The following is a 25,037-nucleotide window of genomic DNA, read 5'->3' on the forward strand; positions in this document are numbered from 1 at the left end:
ATCTACCTGTGTTTCTCACATTTTAAGACACCGTCTTATATTTATTTTAGTCAAGAAAATAAGCCTATGGCTTATTTGGGGGGGTGTCTTTTTTTTTTTTACTAACTGGTAAGTTGCTGCTGCTGCTCAAGTGCCGACAAAGCGCCCAGCAGCGCGCGCTGCATGGAGCCCCGAGCCAGCAGGACCCGCTGAAGCACCGACAAAGCGCCCGGCAGCGCTGTGCAGAACACCCCGAGCCGCAGGAGGAGGAGGATTCAAAGTGCTACAGAGCACTGCTGGGTCCCGCTGGCTCGGGGTGCTCCGCATGGCTCTGCTGGGTGCTTTGTCAGCGCTTCAGCAGGGCCCGCAGCACACACCGCGTGGAGTCCTGAGCCAGCGGGACCCAACAGCGCACCCCGCTGAAGCACTGACAAAGCGCCCAGCAGCGCCACGCGGAGCACCCCGAGCCAGTGGGACCCAGCAGTGCTCTGTAGCACTTTGAATCCTCCTCCTGCGGCTCGGGGCACTCTGTGTGGTGCTGCCGGGCGCTTTGTCGGCGCTTCAGCTGGGTCCCGCTGGCTCGGGGCTCCACACGGCGCACGCTGCGGACGTTGCTGGGTCCCGCTGCCTTGGGGCTCCACGCGGCGCACGCTGCTGGGTGTTTTGGCGAGGCCCTCCAGAACTGCACTTAGCACTATGGCTTATTTTCGGGGTATGTCTTATATTTTTTCAACGCATGAAAATCGTGCCATGGCTTATTTTATAGGCATGTCTTAAAATGTGAGAAACACGGTATATATTGGTTTCACCTTTTATGATGCATTACTGAAATAAATGCACTTTTCGACGATATTCTAATTTTCCGAGTTTCACCTGTATATGGTTTGTCTATTGGCAGGAACGGGGAAGACTTATTTTCAATAGTTTTGGGTCTGTCCCCCCCCCCAAGAGTAGTATTTAAATAAGTTTTACTCAAAGTAGCTCCACTGAAATTAATGAACATGACCGAGGCTGCATACACATTCTTTCCCTCAAAGAATTCTGGGCATTGTAGTCTCCCACAAAGCTGCAGGTCCCAGCAACCCTTAACAGGCTCAGAGGCCACAATTCTTTGAGATGGAGAAATATGGTTTAAAGGCATAGTGCGTACGCAGCCAAAGTTAGGAACTTTGATTTCAGTAGGTCGACCTAAGAAAAACTTGGTTGCATACAATCCCCACCCCCCAAAAAGTTTTACTGTCTGAACAGCTATATACAGAAGCAAGCAAAAATTACAGTACATTTATGAACTGCTGCCCTGGGTGTTGCAGATAGTGAATGAGGCCTGTCCCCCAAAGGACTTGGCTGGGGTAGCCAACACAGTGCCCTCTAGATGCTGTTGGACTACAGCTCTCACCTGCCCCAGCCAGCACGGCCAATGGTTAGGGATGATGTGAGTTGTAATCCGACAACATCTGAAGGATGCCTCATTGGCCAAAATGGTGAGGTCTCCTGCAGCTTACCAGTCATATAGAAGAGGGAGCTGGACTTTCCACGACAAATGTAAATTCCCTCTTCTACAACTAGTAAAGCTGTAAGAGCCTTGCCCTCTCTTTCACATCAGCAACCGAACATGCGATGAGTGGTTACAAAAACTGGGTGTTGCTGTTTTTCCCTCCCTTGAAGGCCACAAAACAGGCACATGCGGGTAAGTCAGGTAGTCAATATTTTTGTGGGCTAATCATACGCATATTTAGGTGTTCTCTATAAGCTCCTTCCTGTTCCTGCTTCTCCTCTGTATACAACAAGAAGATATTTACTTTATACGTAAGTATCTGAGCTTCTCTATTTTACAGTGCAAGAAATATGCAGTCGTTTGTACAGCAATGGTTAGAATCCGCAACTACAGGGAAGCAGTCAATAGCCTCACCACGGCTGGCTGCACAACTTGTTGCTTTTTGGATTTTATACTGTGCCAGTTGTAGCTCAATGGTACTTCACCTGCCTTGCACACCGAAGGCCCCAGGTTCAATCTTCAGCATTTCCAAGTAGGGGTGGGAATGTCCCTTCTCTGAAACCCTGGAGATTTGATTCAGTGTAAATACTGAGCTAGATGGACTCAACATTGGGCAGCTTGCTTGGGGGGAGGGGCTGGTAGGATTCAAATCCTGTGACAGTTATGAACACTGCACTATGGCAAATTAGACACGGGCATTATCACTTTGGATTGATTCATTTTGCAATCGCCTCCGATTCCACAGGACGCTGCAGCAACATCTACCACGATAGCTTTTCAGGTGATGGGGAAAGCAGGCGCTGTTTTCCGGCCCCACATCCGGTTTCAGAAATGAAATGCTTTAACTGGAAGGAAATTATGCAAAAGACCTCAGAACCCAGAAGCAAAATGCAGTTGTTTCTAAATTAGGTGGCAGTAGGGCACCTGGGTTGGCAGCAGGCAAAGCGAGATCAGTGGCAGATGTTGGGCTCTCAAATTTCAGCGGTGACCCGTGCAACGCAAAAATCTGGCGCCCCCCCCCCCACGCTCCGTTCTACTACTGTACTGGCTTTTTGTGGCTCCCCCTACAGCACGTTCAAACCAGTTTCACTCCCCTAAAACCGCCTCTGGCAAGATGAACTGTAAAGAAAGGCTCCTGCATTACGATGACCTTTTCTGTTCCGTCAAAATTCCTTCTGCCTTTCGCAGGTTCGTGAGGCAAAAGCTCAACAAGTGAAACTTTCTCTTTCTAGAATAAGCAACACCCGTGGAGTTTGTCCTGCAGGGACTCAGCTCAGCCATTAAGCTCAGCAGACCACTGGCGCTTACGGAGGTGGCAGAGCCTGGGAGCTGCCACATTGATTTCCCACAATGCCCCTGACATAATGTTGTTTCGGGGCATTGTGGGGAATTTCCCCAGCTGCCCTTGTGCAAATTAGAGAGTAGAGAGGCTGGTCATTGGCTCATCTTTGCCACGAGTCCCTTTGTTTGTAAGCCAAAAATAGCTGGGCCACCACCACACCTTCAAACCTTGGAAAGAGTTTGAACATGCCTGTCTCTGTAGGAGAGTCCCAAACAGGGGAAAGACCAGCATATGCTCTCTCGCCAGAGCAGCATTATCATGAGGAGAGAATCATGCCTGAATAGAGCTAAGGACCCTAAACAACAACCAACCAAGGCCATCTGCTTAATGCAAGTCCCTCTGTCTTCTGGAAAACACAAGAGCAAGAGGAAGCAGTTAGCTTACTCACTTGCTTTGCTTTGTCAAGATTAGATTTCTTTTTCCTTTTTCTTAATGCCATTGTTAATGTTTGACTAAGACGCCATTGCTTGGCTCCTCTTTGCCTCGTAAGGTAAGCGTACTCCTCCTTGCACTTGACCTGTCAGGCTGCAGCCTATCCAAAGTCAAAACAAAGCAGCTTGAGAGTCCTGAGTGTCGTCAGAGTCCTGCCCCATAATTCTACGCGGGGGTGCCCTAAATGCATTTTGCACATGCTTCTCATCATCTCTTTCCCAGCTTCAAAAGCTAAGCCCCAATATTTGAAACGGGGGCGGGGGCAAGTCCTATAAGGACAGAACAGACGTTTCAGGCAAAGGTTGCCTTCTTAGGCCCTTACCAAGACCCACTAAAGGGAAAGTGGCCACGTGCACACGTTCAATTACACGTGGGAGGCAACGTGAAATGTAGGGAAGAGCCAAAGGAGGTGACAGACCGGGCATTTCTATCACTTCCAAGACCGCAGTACTTCTCACTGCGGGCCGTTCTGGTGTTTTCGGCCTCTGAGATAAAACGATTTGCATGCACGTGTGAATCCGCGGGGCGTCTGTGTATACGGAGCCCTCTCCCCAAATAGTGCAACGCGGCTGTTTCAGGGGTGTGTAATCAGTTCTTCTAAATGTTCCTCCTGCAACCTTCCACGTGAGTATTTTGTAAAGACCTTTTTGCTTTGTGCTAAAATATATTTGTCACTGGAGGGCAGTTGCTGATGCTGGATCAAACTCCTGCAACTTTTGCCGTGTGTGTGTAATGACTCACCTGCCTTTCAAATCCGGTGTTTGTACTCGGACCCATTCATCCCTGCAGCTTCCATATTCTTGCAGACCCGGCCTTCCTCCCCCACCTCTAAGCTTCTCTCCATTAGGATGTCCTAGAGTCCCATCAGGAGGTAGCCAGGTGTGAAGCAGGAAATTAAACAGCGAGTTTAGGAAGAAATTGAGCAAAGGGAGGTGAGAATGTGCTGTGTTAGTTTCCTCTGCAAAACGAAGCAAAGCGAAACGGGGGGGGCGGGCGGGGGCGGCGTGATAACTAAGGGTGGGGGATTTGTGAATTGGTTATCTGACTCAGTTTGGTGAAAGGCAGTGACCTGGTCTAGACTGTTTCCTCCCCTCCTCTACAGGCACAAAGAACCCAGGTGTCCTGACTTTTGCTTAACCAAACCAGCATTTAGTATAAGGTTCCCTCCAGACTTATTATTATTATTATTATTATTCTGCATTTATGATTATTTGTGCTCATGATGGTGTCAGGTCAGCTGTATGTTTTTAAATGTTTTGTCGTGTCTGTTTTCCATCAGGAGGAAGGGCTTGGGTATAAATGTAGCAAATCATGCCCCCGCTTTCAATATTGTTTTGCGCCAGCAAAAGTTTCGAACTGGAGGTACAGCATCATTTTCAAAACTGGGGCATGCCCCATAGCTTTCTGCTGAAATCATACCACAGATGTTCACATGAGTGTTTTGCACAATATTGTCCCTCTGGACAACAATATGGGAAAGCATCAAAAGTCCTAGATCATAGAATCATAGAGTTGGAAGGGACCAACCCCCCCCCCTGCAATGAGGGAATATGCAGTTGTCAGAACAAGTAATAAAGCAGAATGATGTGTAGACAGTCCAGTATAAACCCAGCACTAATGCACTGTTACCGTGTCAATGACATGTTGCAGAAACCTCTCTTTAAACAACAACAACCAGTCTGGAAAAGCCTTAAGTCTCATGTTGACTGAGAAGGAAGACCCACAGAAGACAACCAACCTTACGCCTTAAAAGGTAAAGGTAAAGGGCATAGCTACCAAGTTTTCCCTTTTCTCGCGAGGAAGCCTATTCAGCATAAGGGAAAATCCCTTTAAAAAAGGGATAACTTGGCAGCTATGAAAGGGACCCCTGACCATTAGGTCCAGTTGTGACCGACTCTGGGGTTGTGCGCTCATCTCACATTATTGGCCGAGGGAGCCAGCGTATAGCTTCCAGGTCATGTGGCCAGCATGACAAAGCCGCTTCTGGCTAACCAGAGCAGCACATGGAAACGCCGTTTACCTTCCCGCTGTAGTGGTTCCTATTTATCTACTTGCATTTTGACGTGTTTTCAAACTGCTAGGTTGGCAGGAGCTGGGACCGAGCAACGGGAGCTCACCCCGTCACAGGGATTCGAACCGCTGACCTTCTGATCAGCAAACCCTAGGCTCTGTGGTTTAACCCACAGTGCTACTCCTATTGAATTCAGCGGGGCTTGTTCCCAGGTAAGTGGGGTGACAACTATACCCTTGACCCAGAGTATTTAGGACTGCAGACTCCAACCCTGTGACTACTAGTTACAGGTAGGTAGCCGTGTTGGTCTGAGTCGAAGCAAAATAAAAAAATTCCTTCAGTAGCACCTTAAAGACCAACTAAGTTTATATTTTGGTATGAGCTTTCGTGTGCATGCACAGTGTGCATGCACACGAAAGCTCATACCAAAATATAAACTTAGTTGGTCTTTAAGGTGCTACTGAAGGAATTTTTTTATTTTCCTGTGGCTACTGTAACTCTTCCGAGTAGCTTACACTCACCTTGCAAAAACCACAGAGCCCCACTTCCCATCCTGCTGCCCCTTCTAGGAAACCCAAGAGTTCCTGTCCCCCCCTCCCTCCATATCCCCCTCCCCCTCTGAATCGGCTTCCCCTGGGGGAAAACTGGGATGCACTGTGAATGGGATGGATTTTCTCAGCAGGAGTGGAGAAAGAGAACCGAGAAGAGGAAGGAGGCGGGGAAATAGGAGCTGCTGTATGTATAGGGCCAGAGCTGCAGCTGGAGGCATCACTGCCTCAACAGGAAAGCAAAGATGCTGCTCCTCTTGGCATCTCTCTGCCTCTCGAGTTTCCCCCAGATCAGGGCAGCTCCATCCAGCACCCAGGAGATGACCAGAGGGTTGGTGAGTCCAAGAAGCCTGGGTTCTCAGGAAAGAGCGGGCTCTGGGGGTTTAGGGTAAGGGTGCTAGGAGTCAGGACTCCTGAGGTTTTTTTGGGGGGGGATCTGGTGTTTATGGGGAGAGGGGAGCTGGGACAGCAGATTCTCTAGGAGATCATTAGGGTTCAGGGGTTAAAGCTGGGGAGGAGTTATGCTGGCCAGGACCCCCTTCGGAAGAAGCTGGTGCCTGGAATGAGAGGGGGCTGTGGAAGGACTTGTCGATGCTTGTGAAAAAATTAATATGCCCAGGGGTTCGCAATAAGTGGGAACTGAACTCTGTCCCAAAGTCTCTGGGAGTGGGGTGAAGGAGGTGCTCCTTTCTCTTCATCTCTTGCCCCTGAAAGAGGGATAAATAAAATCGATCCATTTCCTTGAGGTTTCGTGTTACAAACTGCCTGCAGTTAGGAAATAATCGATCCCTTTAGTTAGTCCCTGTTTTCTCCCTCCTGTGTCCCCCTGCCTCAGTTATCTAGGGATAATTTTTCGCCTCTTGGTAATGTGCAATCTGATCTCTGTATCCTGTCCCCCCCACCCCTTATCTATAGCCATAAAGTACAGTTGTTCGATGATGCACTTATTCTTTGGGGCAGGGGGGGGGTCTCCCTTTAGCTGGTAATGTGCCTTAGGGTGTTGCTTCCAGACATACCGGTAGGACTCCTAGTGCTGCCAAATAATTGTTCTTCTGCTATTGAGGCAGGAGTGGGGTTGCCATTCACTCTTCGAACTTCCTTTTTTGAGGGTCACTTAGGAATGCAGGAAGGTGCCTTGTCCTGAGTCTTCTCATTGGTCCATCTAGCTCAGTACTGTCTACTCTGACTGGCAGAAGCTCTCCAGGGTTTCAGGCAGCTCTACCTGCAGATGCAAGCAGAAGTTCAATCCCCAGCGAAGCAGATGCTCTGCCACTAAACTATGGCTCTTTCCCAGTAGCTACTCCAAAATACAAGCCAGATTTGCAATTTGGGAGGTGTCTTCCTGCGGGTGGCGCTGTCGTCTAAACCACTGAGCCTCTTGAGCTTGCCAATCGGGAGGTCGGTGGTTCGAATCCCTGCCATGGGGTGAGCTCCCGCTGCTCTGTCCCAGCTCCTGCCAACCTAGCAGTTCGAAAGCACGTCAAAGTGCAAGTAGATAAATAGGTACCACTCTGGCGGGAAGGTAAACAGCGTTTCCGTGCGCTGCTCTGGTTTGCCAGAAGCGGCTTTGTCATGCTGGTCACATGACCCGGAAGCTGTACACCGGCTCCCTCAGCCAGTAAAGTGAGATGAGTGCCGCAACCCCAGAGTCGGTCACGACTGGACCTAACGGTCAGGTGTCCCTTTACCTTTACCTTTCCTGCTCATTTTACTTACCGGTAGTTTCTGCTCATTGCCTCTGTGCCCTAAAGTCCTACCCTGAACGCACCACTATGTGCACCTGCACTTCCTGGAATGGAAAACCAGGGCCCAGTTTTCCCCAGTATTGCCAGGGTTTAGCTCATTGAAAGCGTTTGCTTGCTTGAGCACAGTTGCCACCAAAATTTGGGGGCGGCAGGACTCCTGCATTTTGAATAGATCGGTGCCAGGCAGAACCCTTCAACGGAGTAAATTGTTAAAGATACAAGGTCCTTGCCAGGAAAAGTGGGACATAAACTTGAAAGTCTCTGTTGCTTTTAACGAAGTGGAAACATCTCAGCCGTGGCTCTAGCTGCCAGGATCAGTTCAGAAGTCTAGTGCTGTCTTAATATCTTTCTCCTGCATCAGCCTCTTTTCCAAGAGTAGTACCAGTGTGAGCCAAGTGCACAGACAAGCTTGTATCTATAGGATTTTGAACCATTAAGATGCTAGTGGCATCTTTTTTTTCCAGGGGAGGGGTGTTATTGGGTTGTTATTTTTATTTTGATTATAGATCTATATTGTGGTTTTAATGTTGGATCTTTTCTGTGAACCTCCCTGAGACCTCCAGGGTATAGGGTGGTTTATAAATTCAATAAGTAATAAAATAATAGTGGCAGGCATGTGTGCATCATATCCTTAAATTTCCTTTTGGCATACTTGGGGCATTTTTCTCTAGACGCCCCCCCAAACAACAACTTTTAGGTTTCCTGCATCTATGAATCAGATGAACAAACCACATTAAACAGATTGTGGAGGAGTGCTTTTCTCAAATTACTTTTTATGGCATTCAAGCAGCACACGAGACAATCAAAACTGAAACTAAAATTGAGGGCCACATAAAAATGTACCCGTTGGATGCTCGTGCCCCTCATGTTCTGAGCATGATTGCCATAACTGAAAATAGAATTCCCCTCCCCCATCTTCCCCAAATCAAACTTGCTAGAGACTCTGGGTTTCTTGTTTTCTTTCTCTTTTTTTTACTGCCAATACCTGCAACATGCAGCTCGGCTCACTTTCTTGAGTGACCTCCTGCTATCCTTTTTGTAGACAACTACATTTTGCAATGTGCCTAATCCCTCTTAGCAAAGCCACTTAAGTAATGCAAACAGAGTTCAGAGAGAAAAGTTCTGATAACAGTTTGCTGAGCAGAATGAAGAGAAATAGTGTGTAATAAAAAGAACAGAGAGATTTTGTCTTTCTTGGTTCAGATCTTGTACAATACATACAGGGAGGATCATGCCACTCTGCATTGTTGCTAAGCAACACCATACCACCCCCCTCTTGGCTAGTTGACTTTAACATTAACAGGATTAACACTTAAGTCACAAATGAAATGATCTCTGCTGTTTGCACTTCCAACAATCTCTGGCTGTGTGGGATCATATTCTAGATGAGTTGTACCTGTAGAGCTTTACACACCAAACCAGACTTGGTGGGCTCTGTTCTCTTCCTCTTCCACGATTATTTTGCTTTTTTTACACAACGCATAATTGGCATGTGGAATTATCTGCTGCAAAATGGGATGATGGTTGCTGGTTTAGGTGACTTCAAAAGGGGAGCAGAAAAATTCGCAAAGGGCAGGTCTAACAGCTGTGGCTCAATGGAGCATCCATGTTCAGAGGCAGTGTACCACTCAACAGTACCAGTTGCTGGGGAACAATTTCCTCCTTTCCCTGCTTGTGGGCTCCATTAGTGACGATGAACGCAATTAATATTGCAGAGTGTTCGGCACATTTTCAAAAGTGCTTTTATTATAAATGATTCATAATACACTTTCAGGCAGGTTTCAGTCAGACCCTCCCTCCTCTTTGCACCATGTTTTTTTATTTAAAAAAAATGCTTGCCCCACTTCTTTGGAGAGGGGGGATCCCTTCCAACTAGTAGATCTTGGGATCTAGCAGCTCTTGGTTTGGATTCCTTCCACTGGTTCCCATGGCTACCTATTTTGTGCTTCCTCTGGGAAGATGATTTCCGCCAGCCGCTTGACCTTTCTAAGAGAAAATGGCAACTCACCCATATCCCACCAGCTGGAAACAGCAGGGTGTGTGTTCGCGCCTCTGTGTAGATAGATGGATACACAGAAGGAGAAAAGTCCATCCTGGAAACTGGTGCAAAAGGGCTGGTTGTGGGGAGGTCACAGGGGTCCAGAGAAACTAGGGGGCGGCTCTTGGAATCCACAGCAGCCTTCAGGGAACGAAACAAAAGGCCCTTTGAGCAGGGCAGGGGGCTGTGGTGAATCGGGAATCTGTGAAGCTCACTCAGGCCAACCCTCCAGCCCAGAGGATGTTGCTGGGGGCTCCCCCATTAGATCAGCACTCAGTCTTTGCAGCATCCCCTTCTGGGACTACGTAGGAAACAGCCGTACACCAAGCCAGGCAGGCTGTCCATCCATTTAGCCCTGTGCTGTCAGCTCAGACCGACAGCAAAGTGTTGAGCAGAGAAGGCTTTCCCGTCACTCTTCCTCCAAGGGCTGGAGCTCAGTGACAGAGCATCCGCCTTGCAAAATATCCAAGGTTCAACCCCTGATATCTCCAGGAGAGACCCATGTCTAATACCCTAGAGCAGGCATCCCTCAAACTGCGGCCCTCCAGATGTTTTGGCCTACAACTCCCATGATCCCTAGCTAACAGGACTAGTGGTCAAGGATGATGGAAATTGTAGTCCAAAACATCTGGAGGGCCGAAGTTTGGGGGTGCCTGCCCTAGAGCATGGGTAGGCAAACTAAGGCCCGGGGGCCGGATCTGACCCAATCGCCTTCTAAATCCAGCCCACGGACGGTCTGGGAATCAGTGTGTTTTTACATGAGTAGAATATTTAAAATGCACCTCTGGGTTATTTGTGGGGTATAGGAATTCGTTCATTTCCCCCCGCAAAATATAGCCTGGCCCACCACATGGTCTGAGGGACAGTGGACCGGCCCACGGCTGAAAAAGGTTGCTGACCCCTGCCCTAGAGAGCCACTGCCAGTCATTGCATACCCCTTAACTGCCCCGATTAAATTGGGACATCCCATTTTGGGGGCCGCAGTCTTGCACAGATCACGTGACTTGCACAAGGAGCACGCATCCCGGTTTTCCACAGTGACATGTTGACGGGCATGTCATTGTGGACAGGACAGAGTTTGCTTGCTTGTGATTTGTTTATTCATATTGATATTTATTGGTTACCTTACCATGGGGTAGTCAGCTAATATTGAAAGGCAGCAAAAGCTTGTATAAACCTTACATGCACAATACAGTAAAAACAACAACCCAATCTTTCAAACTGAAAACAAACGAAAGCTTCATTCTGTTGTGTGTATCCACGAATCCTCTCCCCTTCCCACAGCAGGCTGAAGTGGTGTGCAATTCAGAACAGTTTCCACATCACTTGCTCCTTGTGTGAACAAGGGGCACAGGTTCAGCAAGCCACCACTGTTAATTTAGGCTTTCTCTGAAGACTTGCCCCCCAAAAACTGTGTCAGTTATTGAATTTATACCAAGGGCTTATCCACACCCCTGTTTGCCGTGCCTCTTTCTCCCTGGGAAACCTGCCATTTAGCGGTGAATGGAAACAAATTGGGTTTCCCGCGGATTGCTGTTTGTTCCAATTTAGCGCTAAAGAGCAGGTTTTCTGGGAGAAACTGCTCAGAACCATGCCTGGAAAGGGGACTATTGATATTGCTGGCCTCAAGCCTTTTTAAAGGATGAGCAGACCCACTTTCAGAGAACAAGTTTTCTGAAGCACCTCCCTCCTTCATTAAACCTCACGGTAACAGCATTTAACAGAGATGGGGGGACACTCGACAGAGAAGTTTGGCAAAGTGCTCTGCGAAGTGCATCTCTCCTCCATTAAGCAGCTTGCCTGGACCATCTGCCACCCATGCTGTTTGCTCGCTCAGATGCCTGCCGTTCTCCCATCGTGTTGGAGTTTGGCACAAACTACTGTGTGGCTCCAGCCTTCCCTAGTGATGTATACTGTATCTAGCAGTGTGTGTGTGTGTGTGTGTGTGCACAGACTTAGACAAGCTTGACAGATCATGAAGCCCATTGTAGGAAAACTTCATCAAAAGCCAGTTTGGATACAAAGCATTAGAGTCCTTATAAACATGCAAAACATAATAGAAACTCCCAACACCTTCAGTTGAATCCATTCTCAGAGGCCCACGAGACAAATTATGCGAGTAAAAGTTTGTTTTGAACTCTGAGAGCCGCAGTGGAAAACTTCCTCAAGGGACACTCTTGGCAGATTCACGAAGTTTATACACATGCATTCATATAGAGGCTTGAGAGCCCCTTGAGTCCTCAATTTCCTCAGGGAAACCTCCAGAACAAACGCCACATACACAAGCGTATGCCTTTAAGGCACATTCTTTCCCCCAAAGCATTCTGGGCACTGTAGTTTGTTGAGGGTTTCTGGGAACTGCAAGGCTGCGAGGGGTTAACCACAGGTGCCCAGAATTCTTTGAGGACAAAGAACGTACCTCAAATGTACTTTAAAGGTACAGTTTGTACACAGCCAAGGAAGCTGCATGGGACGCGGGTGGTGTTGTGGTCTAAAACACTGAGCCTCTTGAGCTTGCCAATCGGAAGGTCAGCGGTTCGAATCCCTGCGAGAGGGTGAGCTCCCGTTGCTCTGTCCCAGCTCCTGCCAAACTAGCAGTTCGAAAGCACACCAGCGCAAGTAGATAAATAGGTACCACTGCGGCGGGGAGGTAAACGGCGTTTCCGTGCGCTCTGGTTTTCGTCACAGTGTTCCATTGCACCACAAGCGGTTTAATCATGCTGACCACATGACCCGGAAAGCTGTATGTGAACAAATGCCAGCTCCCTCGGCCTGAAAGCGAGATGATCGTCGCTTAACCGTCCAGAGGTCCTTTACCTTTACCTTTAGGAAGCTGCAAGAGTTTGGTAGCTTGTCAAGTGTCCGGCTCCCTGTTTCACGCCTGCCATTTTCACAATTTTCTTTGAGAATTGAAGAACACCCTTGCTGGAGCAGACTGTGGGTTGTTCCCAGTGTTATAGTTCTTCTCAGAGAAGGGCCATTTAAATCAAAGGGCACGACCATCCTCAGTCCATTGATTTCAGTGTGTCTGCTCTGAGGAGGTGCAAAGGGGGCAAAGCATCTAGCCCAGCATCCTGTATCCCCACAAGCAAGACTGCAGACGTCTTGCCCTATTAAGCCCCAGCAATTCATACTCAGAGTCACACTATCTCTGAGCCTCGTGTGTGCCTCTGGGCACCAGGCTGGCCCCATGTAGCTAGCCATTATGACTAGTAGCCATTTATAAACCTATGAGTTTGTTTAGTCCTCTTTGAAAGAGGTCATCACCCCGATCTTGTGACAGCAAGTTTCAAAAATAGTAAATATAATAATGTCCTGGGGAAACCGTCCTTTTCTCTGTTTGGGATCTCCTGGCAGTTGGTTTCATTGAATAGCCCCTTTCTTCCACTCTTTCTCCTGCTCTTGTGTTCGTCCCTTTCTTTCTTTCTTTCTTTCTTCATTCTTCACTGACTTCCTGTCAAAAGGAAGGGCATTTTGGAGTGCCTACCTGGCTGGCTGATTTAAGGTGCATGCCAGCGTTTGCTGAAATTGCCTTCTTCCAGGGACCTGTAATTCTGCAGCTCATTAATCACACACTGCCATTTCCAAGATACAGTGGTACCTCACAAGGCGAATGCCTCGCGCAACAAAAAACTTGCAAGACGAAAGTGTTTTGCAATCTTTTTGTTGACTCTCAAGACGAATTTTTCTATGGCCGTGCTTCGCAAGATGAATTTTTTTGCTTTTTTTTTTTTGCTTTGATTTGTTTAAATTGGAAAAGCGCAAGACGAAATTTCTGCAATACAAAACAACTCGCAGAACGAATTAATTTCGTCTTGCGAGGCACCACTGTACTTTGGGCGAAGCCTTGGCCATGAAGCTGGTCCCAGACTAATACATATCTTTGTAGTTCAGATATGCCCAGAGAGGAAGGAAAGCATGGTGCCTTTATTCAGAATAGGTGAAGGAATCGGGTGCAGTGAGAGGAGCTACAGGGCTGTGCTTTAGCCCTATCCCACTGTTGCCATAGAATCGTAGATTCAGAAGGGACCCCCAAGGGTCATCTAGTCCAACCCCCTGCAATGCAGAAGTTGTGGGGACAACTTCTGGGCCGAGCACCTTGCAAGGCAACAAGAAGGCTGCCCCCCCCATGTGATTTAGAACACTGGGCAAATTGTGGTTTTAAAGCGTGCGGAAGGTGTGTTCCAATTTGGTGATGGTTGGAGGAGTCAGATGGCTTGGGGGTAGGGGGCTATATATCTGACCCCCAATTTCTTTCACCATGCAGTAGTCTCACCGGCTACTATTTGCGTGCTAATTTCCTGAGAAGGTTTTATCTTTTAAAAAGGAAAAGCCATTTCCTCTTTATTTAGTTAAGAAAGATACAGGGTTGCTACGGGGTATGTGTGTGTGTGTTTGTTTGTTTGTTTCCCTTCAGAGAGTCCAAGCCTCTGCAGGCATAAAGAGTTCTTTTTCCTCGTTCTCAATTCCCCTCAAGTAGCAAGAAAGGCGCCACTCACTTCAGGGAAAAGGAAGGGGAAGTTGGGAATCCCCTCAAGAATATCTGTCCTCCTCAGTCACAAAAAATAATTAGAAGACCAAACATGGACTGAAATAATTGGGGGGGGGGAGTCCTCATTCATGCTTTCCATGTTCTTTAAATCAGAATAGAATGTGATGGGGGGTTTTTTTAAGCTCTGATCCTGCATTCACTTGAATACAGACTGTTGAAAATCACAGATGGGGTCAGGGATACACACTCAAGTTCCATCCCCCAGCAGTGTCACAGGTGTGCAGACACCTCTTTAGATCTTGGTCACATTGAACACCAAGGTCTGCAAAGGATTTCTAAGGATTTCTGTCTTATGGGGCACAGGGAGGTTTCTAAGCATGCTGAGCAGAAGGCGCTTAGGAACCTTCTGCAGATCTTGGCGCAATCTAAAGAGCAGGCAGCTTGCCCAGGTCTCCTGTGTGCACTTTTGTTTTTAGGCAAAGCCCTGAGCAGGGTCATACAAGAATCATAGGATCATAGAATCATAGAGTTGGAAGAGACCACAAGGCCATCCAGTCCAACCCCCTGCCAGGCAGGAAACACCATCAAAGCATTCCTGACAGATGGCTGTCAAGCCTCCGCTTAAAGACCTCCAAAGAAGGAGACTCCACCACACCCCTTGGCAGCAAATTCCACTGTTGAACAGCTCTTACTCACATAAACAAGACTTCAGGCTTGTTTCATTAACTTTGCTTTTTTCACTCAAACCCCCAGATCTACCAACCAGCTGCAAAAAGGAAGCAAGAGTTTTTTAAAATTGAGTTTTCCAAGTATTGCCCCATCTCCACTATACATCAAAACAGGTATCATAGCACTTTGTACAGTCATGGTTTCCCCCAAAGGATCATGGGAAGTGCAGTTGGTCAAGGATGTTGAGAGTTCCTCAATTCCTCTCATAGTTCACAGTTCCAAGAGTTGCCAGGAAGCCCACCTACTGACTAACAAACCCCATTAATTCTATCCTTGCAGGAGTGGTTAACCCGCTACGGCTACCTCCCTCAACCAGACCCAAGAGCAGCTCGCCTTCAAAGCCCAGAGGAACTGAAAAGCGCCATCAGAACAATGCAGAGATTTGCAGGGCTGCCTGTGACCGGGACGATGGGTATGTACTGGGTGAACTTGAATCTGGTTACACCTTCTTCTCCCCACCCTCAGTGTTGGTTGGGATGTGTTGCCATCTCTCTTTCCGGCAGGTCTCTTGGGTGTCAGATCTCAGCCTTTCACACCAGGGAAAGTGTAAGTAAAAACGTCTCTAAGCGGGTGTAGATTGCTCTTGCCTCCGCAATGAGGGCCTGTCTCATACGACACGTAGCCAGTTTGCAGCTGTCTGTCATGTTTTCCATTATGATCCATGTGGTCAGGGCCCATATGCACCTCTTAAAGTTTGACAGGAGCATGTGTCTAAAGATCAGGCCTGTCAGACTGAAAAGGTTCCTCACCCCTGATCTATGAGATGTTGGGCCCAGAGCAGCGTAGTCAATGTAGTCACCAGCAGAAAAGATGTATTTGGGACCTTGGCAGAGCTCCTCAGGAGTACGCCTGGTGCTCCAACGAGAATTGGGAGTTGAATTCTGGAGCACAACTCGTCTCAGCTGGAGGACAGGGTTCTAGCTTCAGTGGGGGCATGTGCTAGGCCCAGAATCCAGGGACGACAGGCCACTAGTTGCAGATGCAGGAGGCAAAGTCACGCCAGGTTCTGGAAGGTAAAGTCCAGGCCCAGATAGGCAACGTCAGCCAAGCAGGAATCAAAACCCCCAAAGTGAGCAAGAGAGGTGGGCAGCACCATGGAGAGCTCCAAGTGGTTGGACAAGAACGGTTTGGGGGAAATGGATCCCACAACCATAAAATCTTAGCTGAGTCTTAGGGCTCATCCACACTTCTGCTTGTTGTGTGCTATGAAAGCGCAGGTCCGAGACGTTTTCTGATTGTCTCATGCTTGCTTTAAGAGCATGGTGTGGATGTGGCCTACGTTCCTCTCCTTTGCAGACCAGAAGACCTTGGACATGATGACCCACCCTCGCTGTTCCCTTCCTGACATTATTGGCACCTCGGAGTTGATGCGTCGCCGGCGCAGGAGGAGACGCTATGCTCTCAGCGACAGTGTCTGGACAAAGACCAGCTTGACATGGCAGTAAGCAGAGGGTGGGGTTGAGTGGGTAAAACCACATCTCACTTCCTGTTACTCTTTTCTTCCTGTGGTTTTGCACTAAAATATTTTAATGGTGTTGGTTTGTGTCACTATAAACGATTTGTTTCCATTCCCCACTATTTTTAATTTATTCTAGACATCCTGTCGTTTTCCTACCTTTTTTGGGCAAGTGTCACGAATCTTTGGCCCGCTAGAAGATGCCGAACTCCAATTCCCATCCTCTTTACCCCTTGGCCATGCTTGCTAGGGCTGATGGGAGTTGTAGTTCAGCAACAGCTGGAAGGCCAAAGATTCTTCACCCTCACTTTATGGGTTGCATCCAACTAAGAGTAAGCCCTCTGAAATTAATGGGCCTAAGTTAGTCATACCTATCATTTCCAATGGATCTCTTCTGAGTAGGTCCAACATTGGATAGAACCCAGGGTTCCATCTTTTTGCTCGCAACCCTGTCAATCTGTTGCCTTCCTCTCCCTTATTCCCTCGTTTTTCCTTTTCCCACGGCAGCATCCGTTCCTTCCCCCGCGCCTCCCAGTTGTCCCCCTATAAAGTCCGGGAACTCATTTCCCTTGCCTTCCGGGCCTGGAGCCGTTCCTCAGCTTTGACCTTCCGAGAGGAGACTTCTGGGCAAGCTGACATTGTGGTGGACTTCAGCCGCTCCTATCACGAAGACAGCTACCCTTTCGATGGGCCTGGAGGCACCCTGGCCCACGCCTTTTTCCCCGGGGAACACCCCATTTCTGGCGACACTCATTTCGATGATGAAGAGACATGGATACATGACCCGGACAACAAGTATCCAGGTACCTTCAGAATCAGGGTCTCCCTCCAGACATCCTTTTAATTGTGTGTTTTCATGATGATTTGCGCTCACGTTGCGATCTAGGAGGTCAGACATGATCCCGCCTTTCGATACCATTTGCACCTGCAAAAGTTATAGGACTGTTGTGCGCCCGCTTCCTTTCATTCCAGTAACTTCCTGCTGAAATCCTGTAACTTTTCACACCGCAAATGCTTTGGTGTATTCTTTTGCCCCCGCTTTTGTTGCGCTGCAGCTCCTCTGGATAGCAAGAATGGGGACGCATTGGGGATACATCACAGCACAAACAAAAGCAGAACAAACCCTTCGCTGGTGTGCTGTTGTTGTGTCGAGAACATGCTGAGGAATACACCACAATAAAACGCCTGATTGGAGAGGCTGACACGGAGAATGTGTAACCTTTCCCTTTTCTCCTGATATCAGATCGAGGCACAGATCTCTTTGCCGTAGCAGTTCACGAATTTGGCCATGCCTTGGGACTGTCTCATTCTTCCATCAAGGAATCTATCATGATGCCATATTACAAGGGGCCTGTTGGGCGGCCTGAGCTCTACCAGCTGCCACAGGATGATGCCATGGGGATTGAACAGATCTATGGTGAGAGACTAGCCAATCTCCTCCTGTTTTCATCTGCTGTCTTCCCATCTCGATGGCTAGCGTTTCTTCTCCTTATTCCAGCCACATCCTTCCTTCCTTTCTTAGTATCCTTTAATAACACCCCCCAACACACATAGACACACAGTTGGCAATTAGGCTGCAGTCAAATACACCCAGTGCAGCCTTGCCAAAAGTTATCAGCTTGATTTGCCGACACCCTGCCCCCAAATAACCTACTAAGAGAGCAGGAGGTGTAAATTCCACGCTGGCTGGTTAAAGGCCTAGATCAGTATTGTAAGTGAGCGAGCTTAGCAGAGGAGGGAAAGAGCACTTCGCCCCTCCTCTGTCAAGCCAGCTCACTCGCCTGCATAGAATTCCTAGCTGCCTATATTGACCAGGCGACTGCTGAAATACAAGGCCGGCCTAGCGAACTTCTCCAGCCGCCACAAGAATCTGGGCACCTTCCAAAGCTGAGACGGGGAGGCCTACATCATCCATTGAGTTCAGGCACAAAGGTGACCTCAGATAGCACAGCAGGTGTGTCTTGGGCATAGATTTCTCCACATGCCACCCCTTTGGGGTCACTCTCTTTCTTCTGTCTCAGTTTCTGCTTTTTCTTTCATAATGTCACTGCTTGCTTCATTTTCTTGTAAGCGTCTATTTTTGACATCCTGTCATAGAGTTGTGTAAGGTGAGGCAAGGCCATCTATACTTTGCCTCTAGAAAGAGAGAGTATCTCAATTTCTCTATTCCATCATCCTTCTGAATGCATATGTATTCTCTCTTCCGTTTTCTGCCATGTCAGAGAACACCTTGTGCTTGGATGCCTGTTTCATGTTTTTTTCTGACTCGTTTCCCACCCCACCCCCGTTGTTGTTGTTTTTTAATTGCCTGCAGGTAAGCGTCCGTCAGGTTCATACCCAGATTCAGATATCCCAAAATTTCCAGTCCCCACAGACCTCCCAATCCCCGACCTGCCACCCGACAGACCCACACAAGGGTGAGTATCCTTCCTTATCATATGGAAACCCCACAAGAAGCGGGTGCTTCCAGATGTTGCTGACCTATAGCCCACAGCATCCTGGACCCCATGGGCTGTGAAGAGTGGGGCTGATGGGAGTCATAGTCCAAAACATCTGGAAGGTACTACCTAGGCTACCCCTGCTGTAGGCTTTGAAGCTAAATTAACTGTGAGGGAGTACGGACTAGGTATGGCACAGAAACCCAGAAAAACCAAAAAGCCTAGTCAACAGCAAAGTTTTCTTTGGGTTGTCGTAGCACAGGCATCCCCAAACTTCGGCCCTCCAGATGTTTTGGACTACAATTCCCATCTTCTCCGACCACTGGTCCTGTTAGCTAGGGATCATGGGAGTTGTAGGCCAAAACATCTGGAGGGCCGCAGTTTGGGGATGCCTGTCGTAGCATACTGGCTGGGCAACCGACAGGAGATGAACAGCACCGGCCAGTCAGGTCAGAGAGTGAATATAGGATCTGATGACTGAAAGCAGGAGATGGGGGAAACTTTGCTGGATTCTTTCAGGCCCCCAGAGCCCAATATCCTACCAGTACTTCCTGATGAGATCCAACATAGGCCAACAGCTACACTGGTGCACCTTAATCTGGGTCTCTCCTAGGCTTAAATTCCAGCTCAGTAATGAGCCCACTTGCCTCGAGGAAGCTGTTTTATTTTTCTCTTGCTTTCAGTTCCCTTTTTGTGTATTTGGGAGCATATCAATGACCTAGCTGACAAGGTTCTTAAGAGGAAAAGGGAACCTAAAGACTGCAGTGTTGCTTATTGGTGGCCCTCTATAGTCATTGGCTGAACTTCCGTGATGTCACAACAGGTCCGCTTGAAATTCCAGAGTAGTCATGTTAGTTCCAGGGGCGGGTGAGAAACAAATAATCTATTAGTACCTTCAAGGCCAGCTAGCCTATTTGTACAGTCCACTTTTGCTAAAGTGGTAAGTGGGCATCATGCATGGAGGGGGTTCAGGGGATATAACAGTAAACTGGGAAGGTGGGAGAGCTGAAAGAAACTGAAATGCCGAGAGCACATCCTGATAGCTGAGCTGTGAAACGGGAAGGTCTGTTGCAGGCAGGTGTTTCACACACTGCGATCTGCTAAACTGGGGTTAATCTGCTCAATGGGGGAACCTCAAACTGGTCCCAGGAACAAGAGGAGGAGCTGCATGAAGCAGGGAGCCAGACTTGGGACTCAGACTTGAGCAGACACACAGGCAAAAAATCAAGGAGAGGCTTGCGAGGGGAACAAGAAGAGTTGTCTGTACAGTGAACTGTTTTGGGTGTGAGCTGCAGAGTTAAGTAACCAGTTGGGTAGTTTAAAGTTGCTTTGAGACTCTTCGTTCAAAAGTGATGAATGGGTAGAAGAATATAGGGTAAGAACCAGCCAGATCTTGATATCGCAAATCCCCAGTTAGCAGCAATCCTGAGCCCCCACCCTCCCTTTCAGGCCACGTCCACCATCACCTGATCGCTGTGAGGCCCAGTTTGATGCTATCGCCAACATCCGTGGGGAAGTTTTCTTCTTCAAGAGTAAGTAAAGCAACACACACACACACACACACACACCCCACATACACACTCCAGATTAACTGGCTTGGGAGCGGGCAGGGGGCACCCACCCAAACTTTTTGTCGGGAGAACAAATCTTTGATTTCCAGAATCACATGTAATTTGGCCCACTGGGACCTGCAGGGCAACATATCCTTCTCATATCCAGAGGACTCCATGTGCATAAGAATTGTGGTGCAACCATTTCCTGCTAGTTTGATGGGAGGGGCGATCCTTTTCCAGCAGCTACCAATAATATTGACTTTTTAAACACAGCGAATGGTTGCACAGGTTACTTGGAGAAGAGTCGTATCTCTATGATCTGCTTGGCATTGGTCCTTGGTTCAGTCTCCAGGTAGAGAACCCCACTGGAAATCCTGGACAGCTGCTGCCAGCCAGTGTAGGCAGCTAGATGGACCCCCTGGTCTGACTCAGCCGCAGAAGGGAGCTTCTGATGCTCCAGTGTTCATATAATTGTGCTCTTTGCACACACTTTCCCCCGTGCCACCTCCTTGCAAAAGAACAATGCTCTGATTGGCATTTGTAAAGAGGGCTTTCTCGGTGGTGGCGCCTGCCTACCATCAGATGTCAAAGAGAAAAACAGCTACCAGATTTTTAGAAGACATCTGAAGGCAGCCCTGTTTTGGGAGGCTTTTAATGTTTAAAAGATTATTTTATTTCATTTTTCTTTTGGAAGCCGCCCAGAGTGGCTGGGGTATAAATAATAAATTATTATTATTATTATTTTATAAATAATAAATTATTATTTATTATTTTATTTTTATTATTCTGTGGCATGTTGTTTGCCTTCTGGAGTTTTCAAACGGTGGGTTTAGGAGAGGCGGCTGTTATTTGGTTTCTGATCTGGCTAATAGCACCCTATATAACCCCTTTTGCAGAAAAACATTTCTGGAGGCTGCAACCAAGCCAGAACCTGGTTTCTCTAGAGCCGGCGCAGACACTGCGGTTTTGGAACGGACTTCCCCAGGATTTCAAGGCCATTGGTGCTGTCTATGAACGGGCCAATGACAGCCAAATTGTGTTCTTCATTGGTGAGTGTGACACACTGACAATGGACAACGGGGCTTCTGGTCTCTTTGGAAGTGTAGAGTGGAGTCGAATATTTAAAGAAGGGTGAGGACTGGGAGAACGAACTTCCCATCAGGATTCTTCTCTGGGATCCTGGAAATTGGGAGGCTTCCTGGATCCAGCTGCAGGTATCCAAGAACTGTGAAATCTTAGGTATTAACCTGCAGCAGCAAGGAGGTTGAGCTTGGAATTCTGAGTAGTGGCATATACTACTAATACAACTGCTGTAGGGTGCAAATGCTTAGTGCACATGTTCACCATCCTGGGAGATGAAATCTTGTGAAGAAGCTTTCCTTTTCAAACCATTTCTAATTTTATTTAAACATTGCATACATATAAAAATTTGTGCTGGGCCGTAATATCTGACATACTTACGCTGATAGTGTTCCTTGCTTTTACACTGTTGAAAACTATAAATTGAAAACAACTGTGTATTTAAAACACACACACCCAACCTCAGATGCTTCCGAGCAGAATTCAATTTGTAAATAATGTGAATGTCTATTTAGCCTTGACTATTAGACCCAGGTTCTACAAAGGGGTTGAGTTGAAGGGGTTATATACTGCCTCTTAACACAGGCCTGCAACAGGATTTCTCAGTCCAAAAAGCAAGGGAGTGGGACTGCTGAGTGATAGGGGGATAGAGCCCAATTAATTCACTGTGTCTGACTGCGACGTAAGCAATACTTTGGGGGGTCTGGACTAGAGAGGAAGGTGGGAGTGTAGGATACAAATACAGCAGTCTGTGCTCTGTGGAAATCCTTCACATAAGGCTGCTGGAATCTCTTCTGGTAATGAATCCTTTTTCTTCCTCATTCATTCCTCCTTCTCCGCAGGTTCCCGCTTCTGGGTTTTCACTAATACTCAGGTGAACCCAGGCTACCCCCGTCCTGTGTCCGATCTCGGCCTCCCTCCCCGCACTGTCGTGGGTGCTGTTTTTGTGTGGCCTCACAATGGCAAGACGTACCTCTTTGAAAAGGACCAGTACTGGCGCTATGATGACCGGGTGGGTCGGGTGGAACAGGGATACCCCAAGCCTGTCAGCCTTTGGAAAGGAGTACCTAATGACCTGGATGATATCACCAGCTGGAACGAGGGTATGTTTCCATTGAAACCGACTCCCTTTCGGAAAGTATCAAATGTGTCTGTTCCTGGCTGTGGTTTCCCTGACAATAATTGCAGGGGTGGGGAAGACACATGCTTTTTTTTGTTGGACAGGTTTGCAAATAAAAATTCACAGAAGAAAATTAGACCGCAGTTTTTTAACTGCCCTGACTGTCGCTAACAGAAGGAAATGGTTGTGGTAATGGGGAACTCTTAACTTTCCAGGGTAATTAAAGAAAGCCTGCCATTCTAATATAACCAATTCTAAAAGAGGCTGTCAGGGGGGGCGTTGTGGCTACTTAGAGTAACTCCGCCTGAGTCCAGTTTGTCTTCAAAGAAGTTTATTGTGCTATCTATTTACAGTGTAGAGACAGCTTAAAACATGACCTCTCATCCCAAATCAGAATCCGGCAATGGCGTACGTCTGTTCCTACGCCAGCAAAGTAGTCTGGGCACCCCAAAACGCCGCCCCCTTGACCTGCGTTGCGGTGCTCTCCTCATTTCTGGCGCCGGAAGGAGCGATGCCCTTTCAGTTTCCTCCCTCAGCAGTCGGTTCCCTGGCTCTGCAGTATCCCCAAGCGTCTGCCTGCATCCCTCCGCCTCCGAGCTTCCCCATTGTTCCTCACTCTGATTTCTCTCCCCCTCCGAGTCTCTTCCTCCCCCTCTGGCTGTTTCAGAACCACTGGTGCTCTCTGTACTTGATGAGGTGGACGTCAGGATGATGGGGGCTGGCTCCCTGTAGGGAGTCCCCCTTACATAGGCTGTTGTGTGACCCGTGTGTCCAATAGGCCTGTAGCCAGAAATATTACAGAAATGGGAGTATATTGCTTTGTGTGTGCAGAGGGGGAATGCAAAAACCAGAGCAGCCAGCACCTACATATGGGAAGTCTGATATGTTTAAAGTTGTTTAATTAAATTATATATATATATATTTTAAAAAATCATAAGGAGACTCCTATTGAACTCACAGAGCTGTATTTTCCTGGGAAGAGGGACTGGTTGCTAAACCACTTTGGGAACTGTATGAGGTGAATAGGGGTCTCCTAACAACTCTCAGCACCCTTTACAAACTACAGTTCCCAGACTTCTGGGCGGTGTGTGTGTGTGTGTGTGTGTGTGTGTGTGTGTGTGTGTTTGCATGTATGTAAGTGCAGATGGAGCCTCTCTGGCTCCCCCTGCTGGCCGTAGGCATAACTCACTGCTTGCATCTCAACCTGTTCCCTCCGTTCTCAACTTTGCCTTTGCCTCTCTCTTCACCTGCAGGCAACACTTACTTCTTCAAGGACACCCAGTTCTGGAAGTTCAGTGGCGGCAGCGTGGAGTCCGACGCCGGCTACCCGCATTTCATTTCCCATCACTGGCTGCACTGTGAGGGCCCTGCCACCTCCCCCCCTCCCTCCCCGAGGCAGAGGCCAGGGACGGGGATGTGCATCTGTGGGGCAGCTGCCCCAAAGGCCGCCCCCATCCTGGCCTTCGGGATCCTGGCCTTCCTTTGGGCTGTGGGCTGCTGACCTACCTTGGGCAGCTATAAAAGTATTAAAAGACGAATGCACTTTATAATACCCAAAGGAAGGGACCTGCTGGGAAGGGAATGTGGCGTCCCTCTCCAGGAACAGTCTCAGAGCCAAAGCTTTTCCTTCCTTTCCCACTCACCCGCCTTCGATGGTGCTCTCACTCCTTCCAACCTGCTTGGCCCCTCTCTAATCCTCCCCACATCCCTCAATTCCATGCTTAATTGTTGGGTTTTTTATATTAAAAAATTAAAAAATAGGTGCTTGCAGGCCACACCCACTGACCTGAAAACTCTTCCCTCCTAATCCCAGGTATGTGGCGATGGTCTGATTTCTCAGGGGTGAAGGAAATGCACTCTGTACCTGTTCAGAGGCACTCTCCTTTTAAAAAAAATATTACTTCACACAGCGCAAGCCTGGATTAGGACATCAAGCCCTGACCAGTTTAAATCCTCCATCTAGCCCCAGTTATCCCTATCGATCTGGCGATGCCCCTTCCCTGCCTTTCTCCCAGTGGGAGAGACATATGGAGGGCTTAATCATCATCTTAAATCAGGGCTTAAGTGAAGACCTGGCACTTAAAGTGTTTTCATGCGCATGGAGATAGATGAGTGAGAAGACTCCTGGGGGGGATTGGGGTACAGGCCATCAGAACTTTATTACAATTGGGGTGGGAGAGAGATGTGGCTTTTTCCCTGCAAATACATCACCAGAGAAGGCCACCTTTCTGGGTGGCGCTTGCCCACGCTGTGACGATACCCACGTGCGAACTTGTGGAGCAAAACACAAATCAGCAGCAGCAGCAGAGTGCGCATTCGAAAAACCTCCCTCTCCCTTCTCAGAGCCGATGCCAAGAAAATATAACAAGGGTGATTAAGTTATTGGGTGATTGAAAATTTGGAATTGGTGACAAGGGGTCATGTGAACAGGTGTGCCTTGGCCTCCATTTTTATAATAAAATCTTTAAAAAGCCTGACTTCTTATTTTTATACAGCTTCATTCGGCCTGGGATTGAAAGAAGAGAACTGAGGGGTTCTGGTCAACAACATCTGGAGGGCACCCCTGATCTAAATCGGGG

The 25,037-nt window shown here is 48.1% G+C and overlaps 1 protein-coding gene across 1 annotated transcript; it reads left to right on the plus strand.

The window, feature by feature from the left end:
- Positions 1–6,043: 6,043 nt before the first annotated feature.
- Positions 6,044–24,926, plus strand: MMP25 (matrix metallopeptidase 25). The gene is made up of 10 exons (XM_035136344.2): positions 6,044–6,142; positions 15,091–15,223; positions 16,108–16,252; positions 16,775–17,070; positions 17,511–17,684; positions 18,582–18,684; positions 20,155–20,237; positions 21,155–21,307; positions 22,181–22,441; positions 23,712–24,926. The coding sequence occupies exons 1-10, from the start codon at positions 6,053–6,055 to the stop codon at positions 23,957–23,959; spliced, it is 1,686 nt and encodes a 561-aa protein (XP_034992235.2). The 5' UTR covers positions 6,044–6,052; the 3' UTR covers positions 23,960–24,926.
- Positions 24,927–25,037: the final 111 nt, after the last annotated feature.

The sequence above is a fragment of the Zootoca vivipara genome, chromosome 13 (genome assembly GCF_963506605.1).
Source record: "Zootoca vivipara chromosome 13, rZooViv1.1, whole genome shotgun sequence".
Taxonomy (NCBI): domain Eukaryota; kingdom Metazoa; phylum Chordata; class Lepidosauria; order Squamata; family Lacertidae; genus Zootoca; species Zootoca vivipara.

Excerpts from the sequence above, each read along its gene's own strand:
- MMP25 (XM_035136344.2), top strand. The coding sequence starts at position 6,053 with ATGCTGCTCCTCTTGGCATCTCTCTGCCTCTCGAGTTTCCCCCAGATC. Across the intron at positions 15,224-16,107 it reads GCCTGTGACCGGGACGATGG|ACCAGAAGACCTTGGACATG; the intron begins GTATGTACTGGG and ends TCTCCTTTGCAG. Across the intron at positions 17,071-17,510 it reads CCCGGACAACAAGTATCCAG|ATCGAGGCACAGATCTCTTT; the intron begins GTACCTTCAGAA and ends TCCTGATATCAG.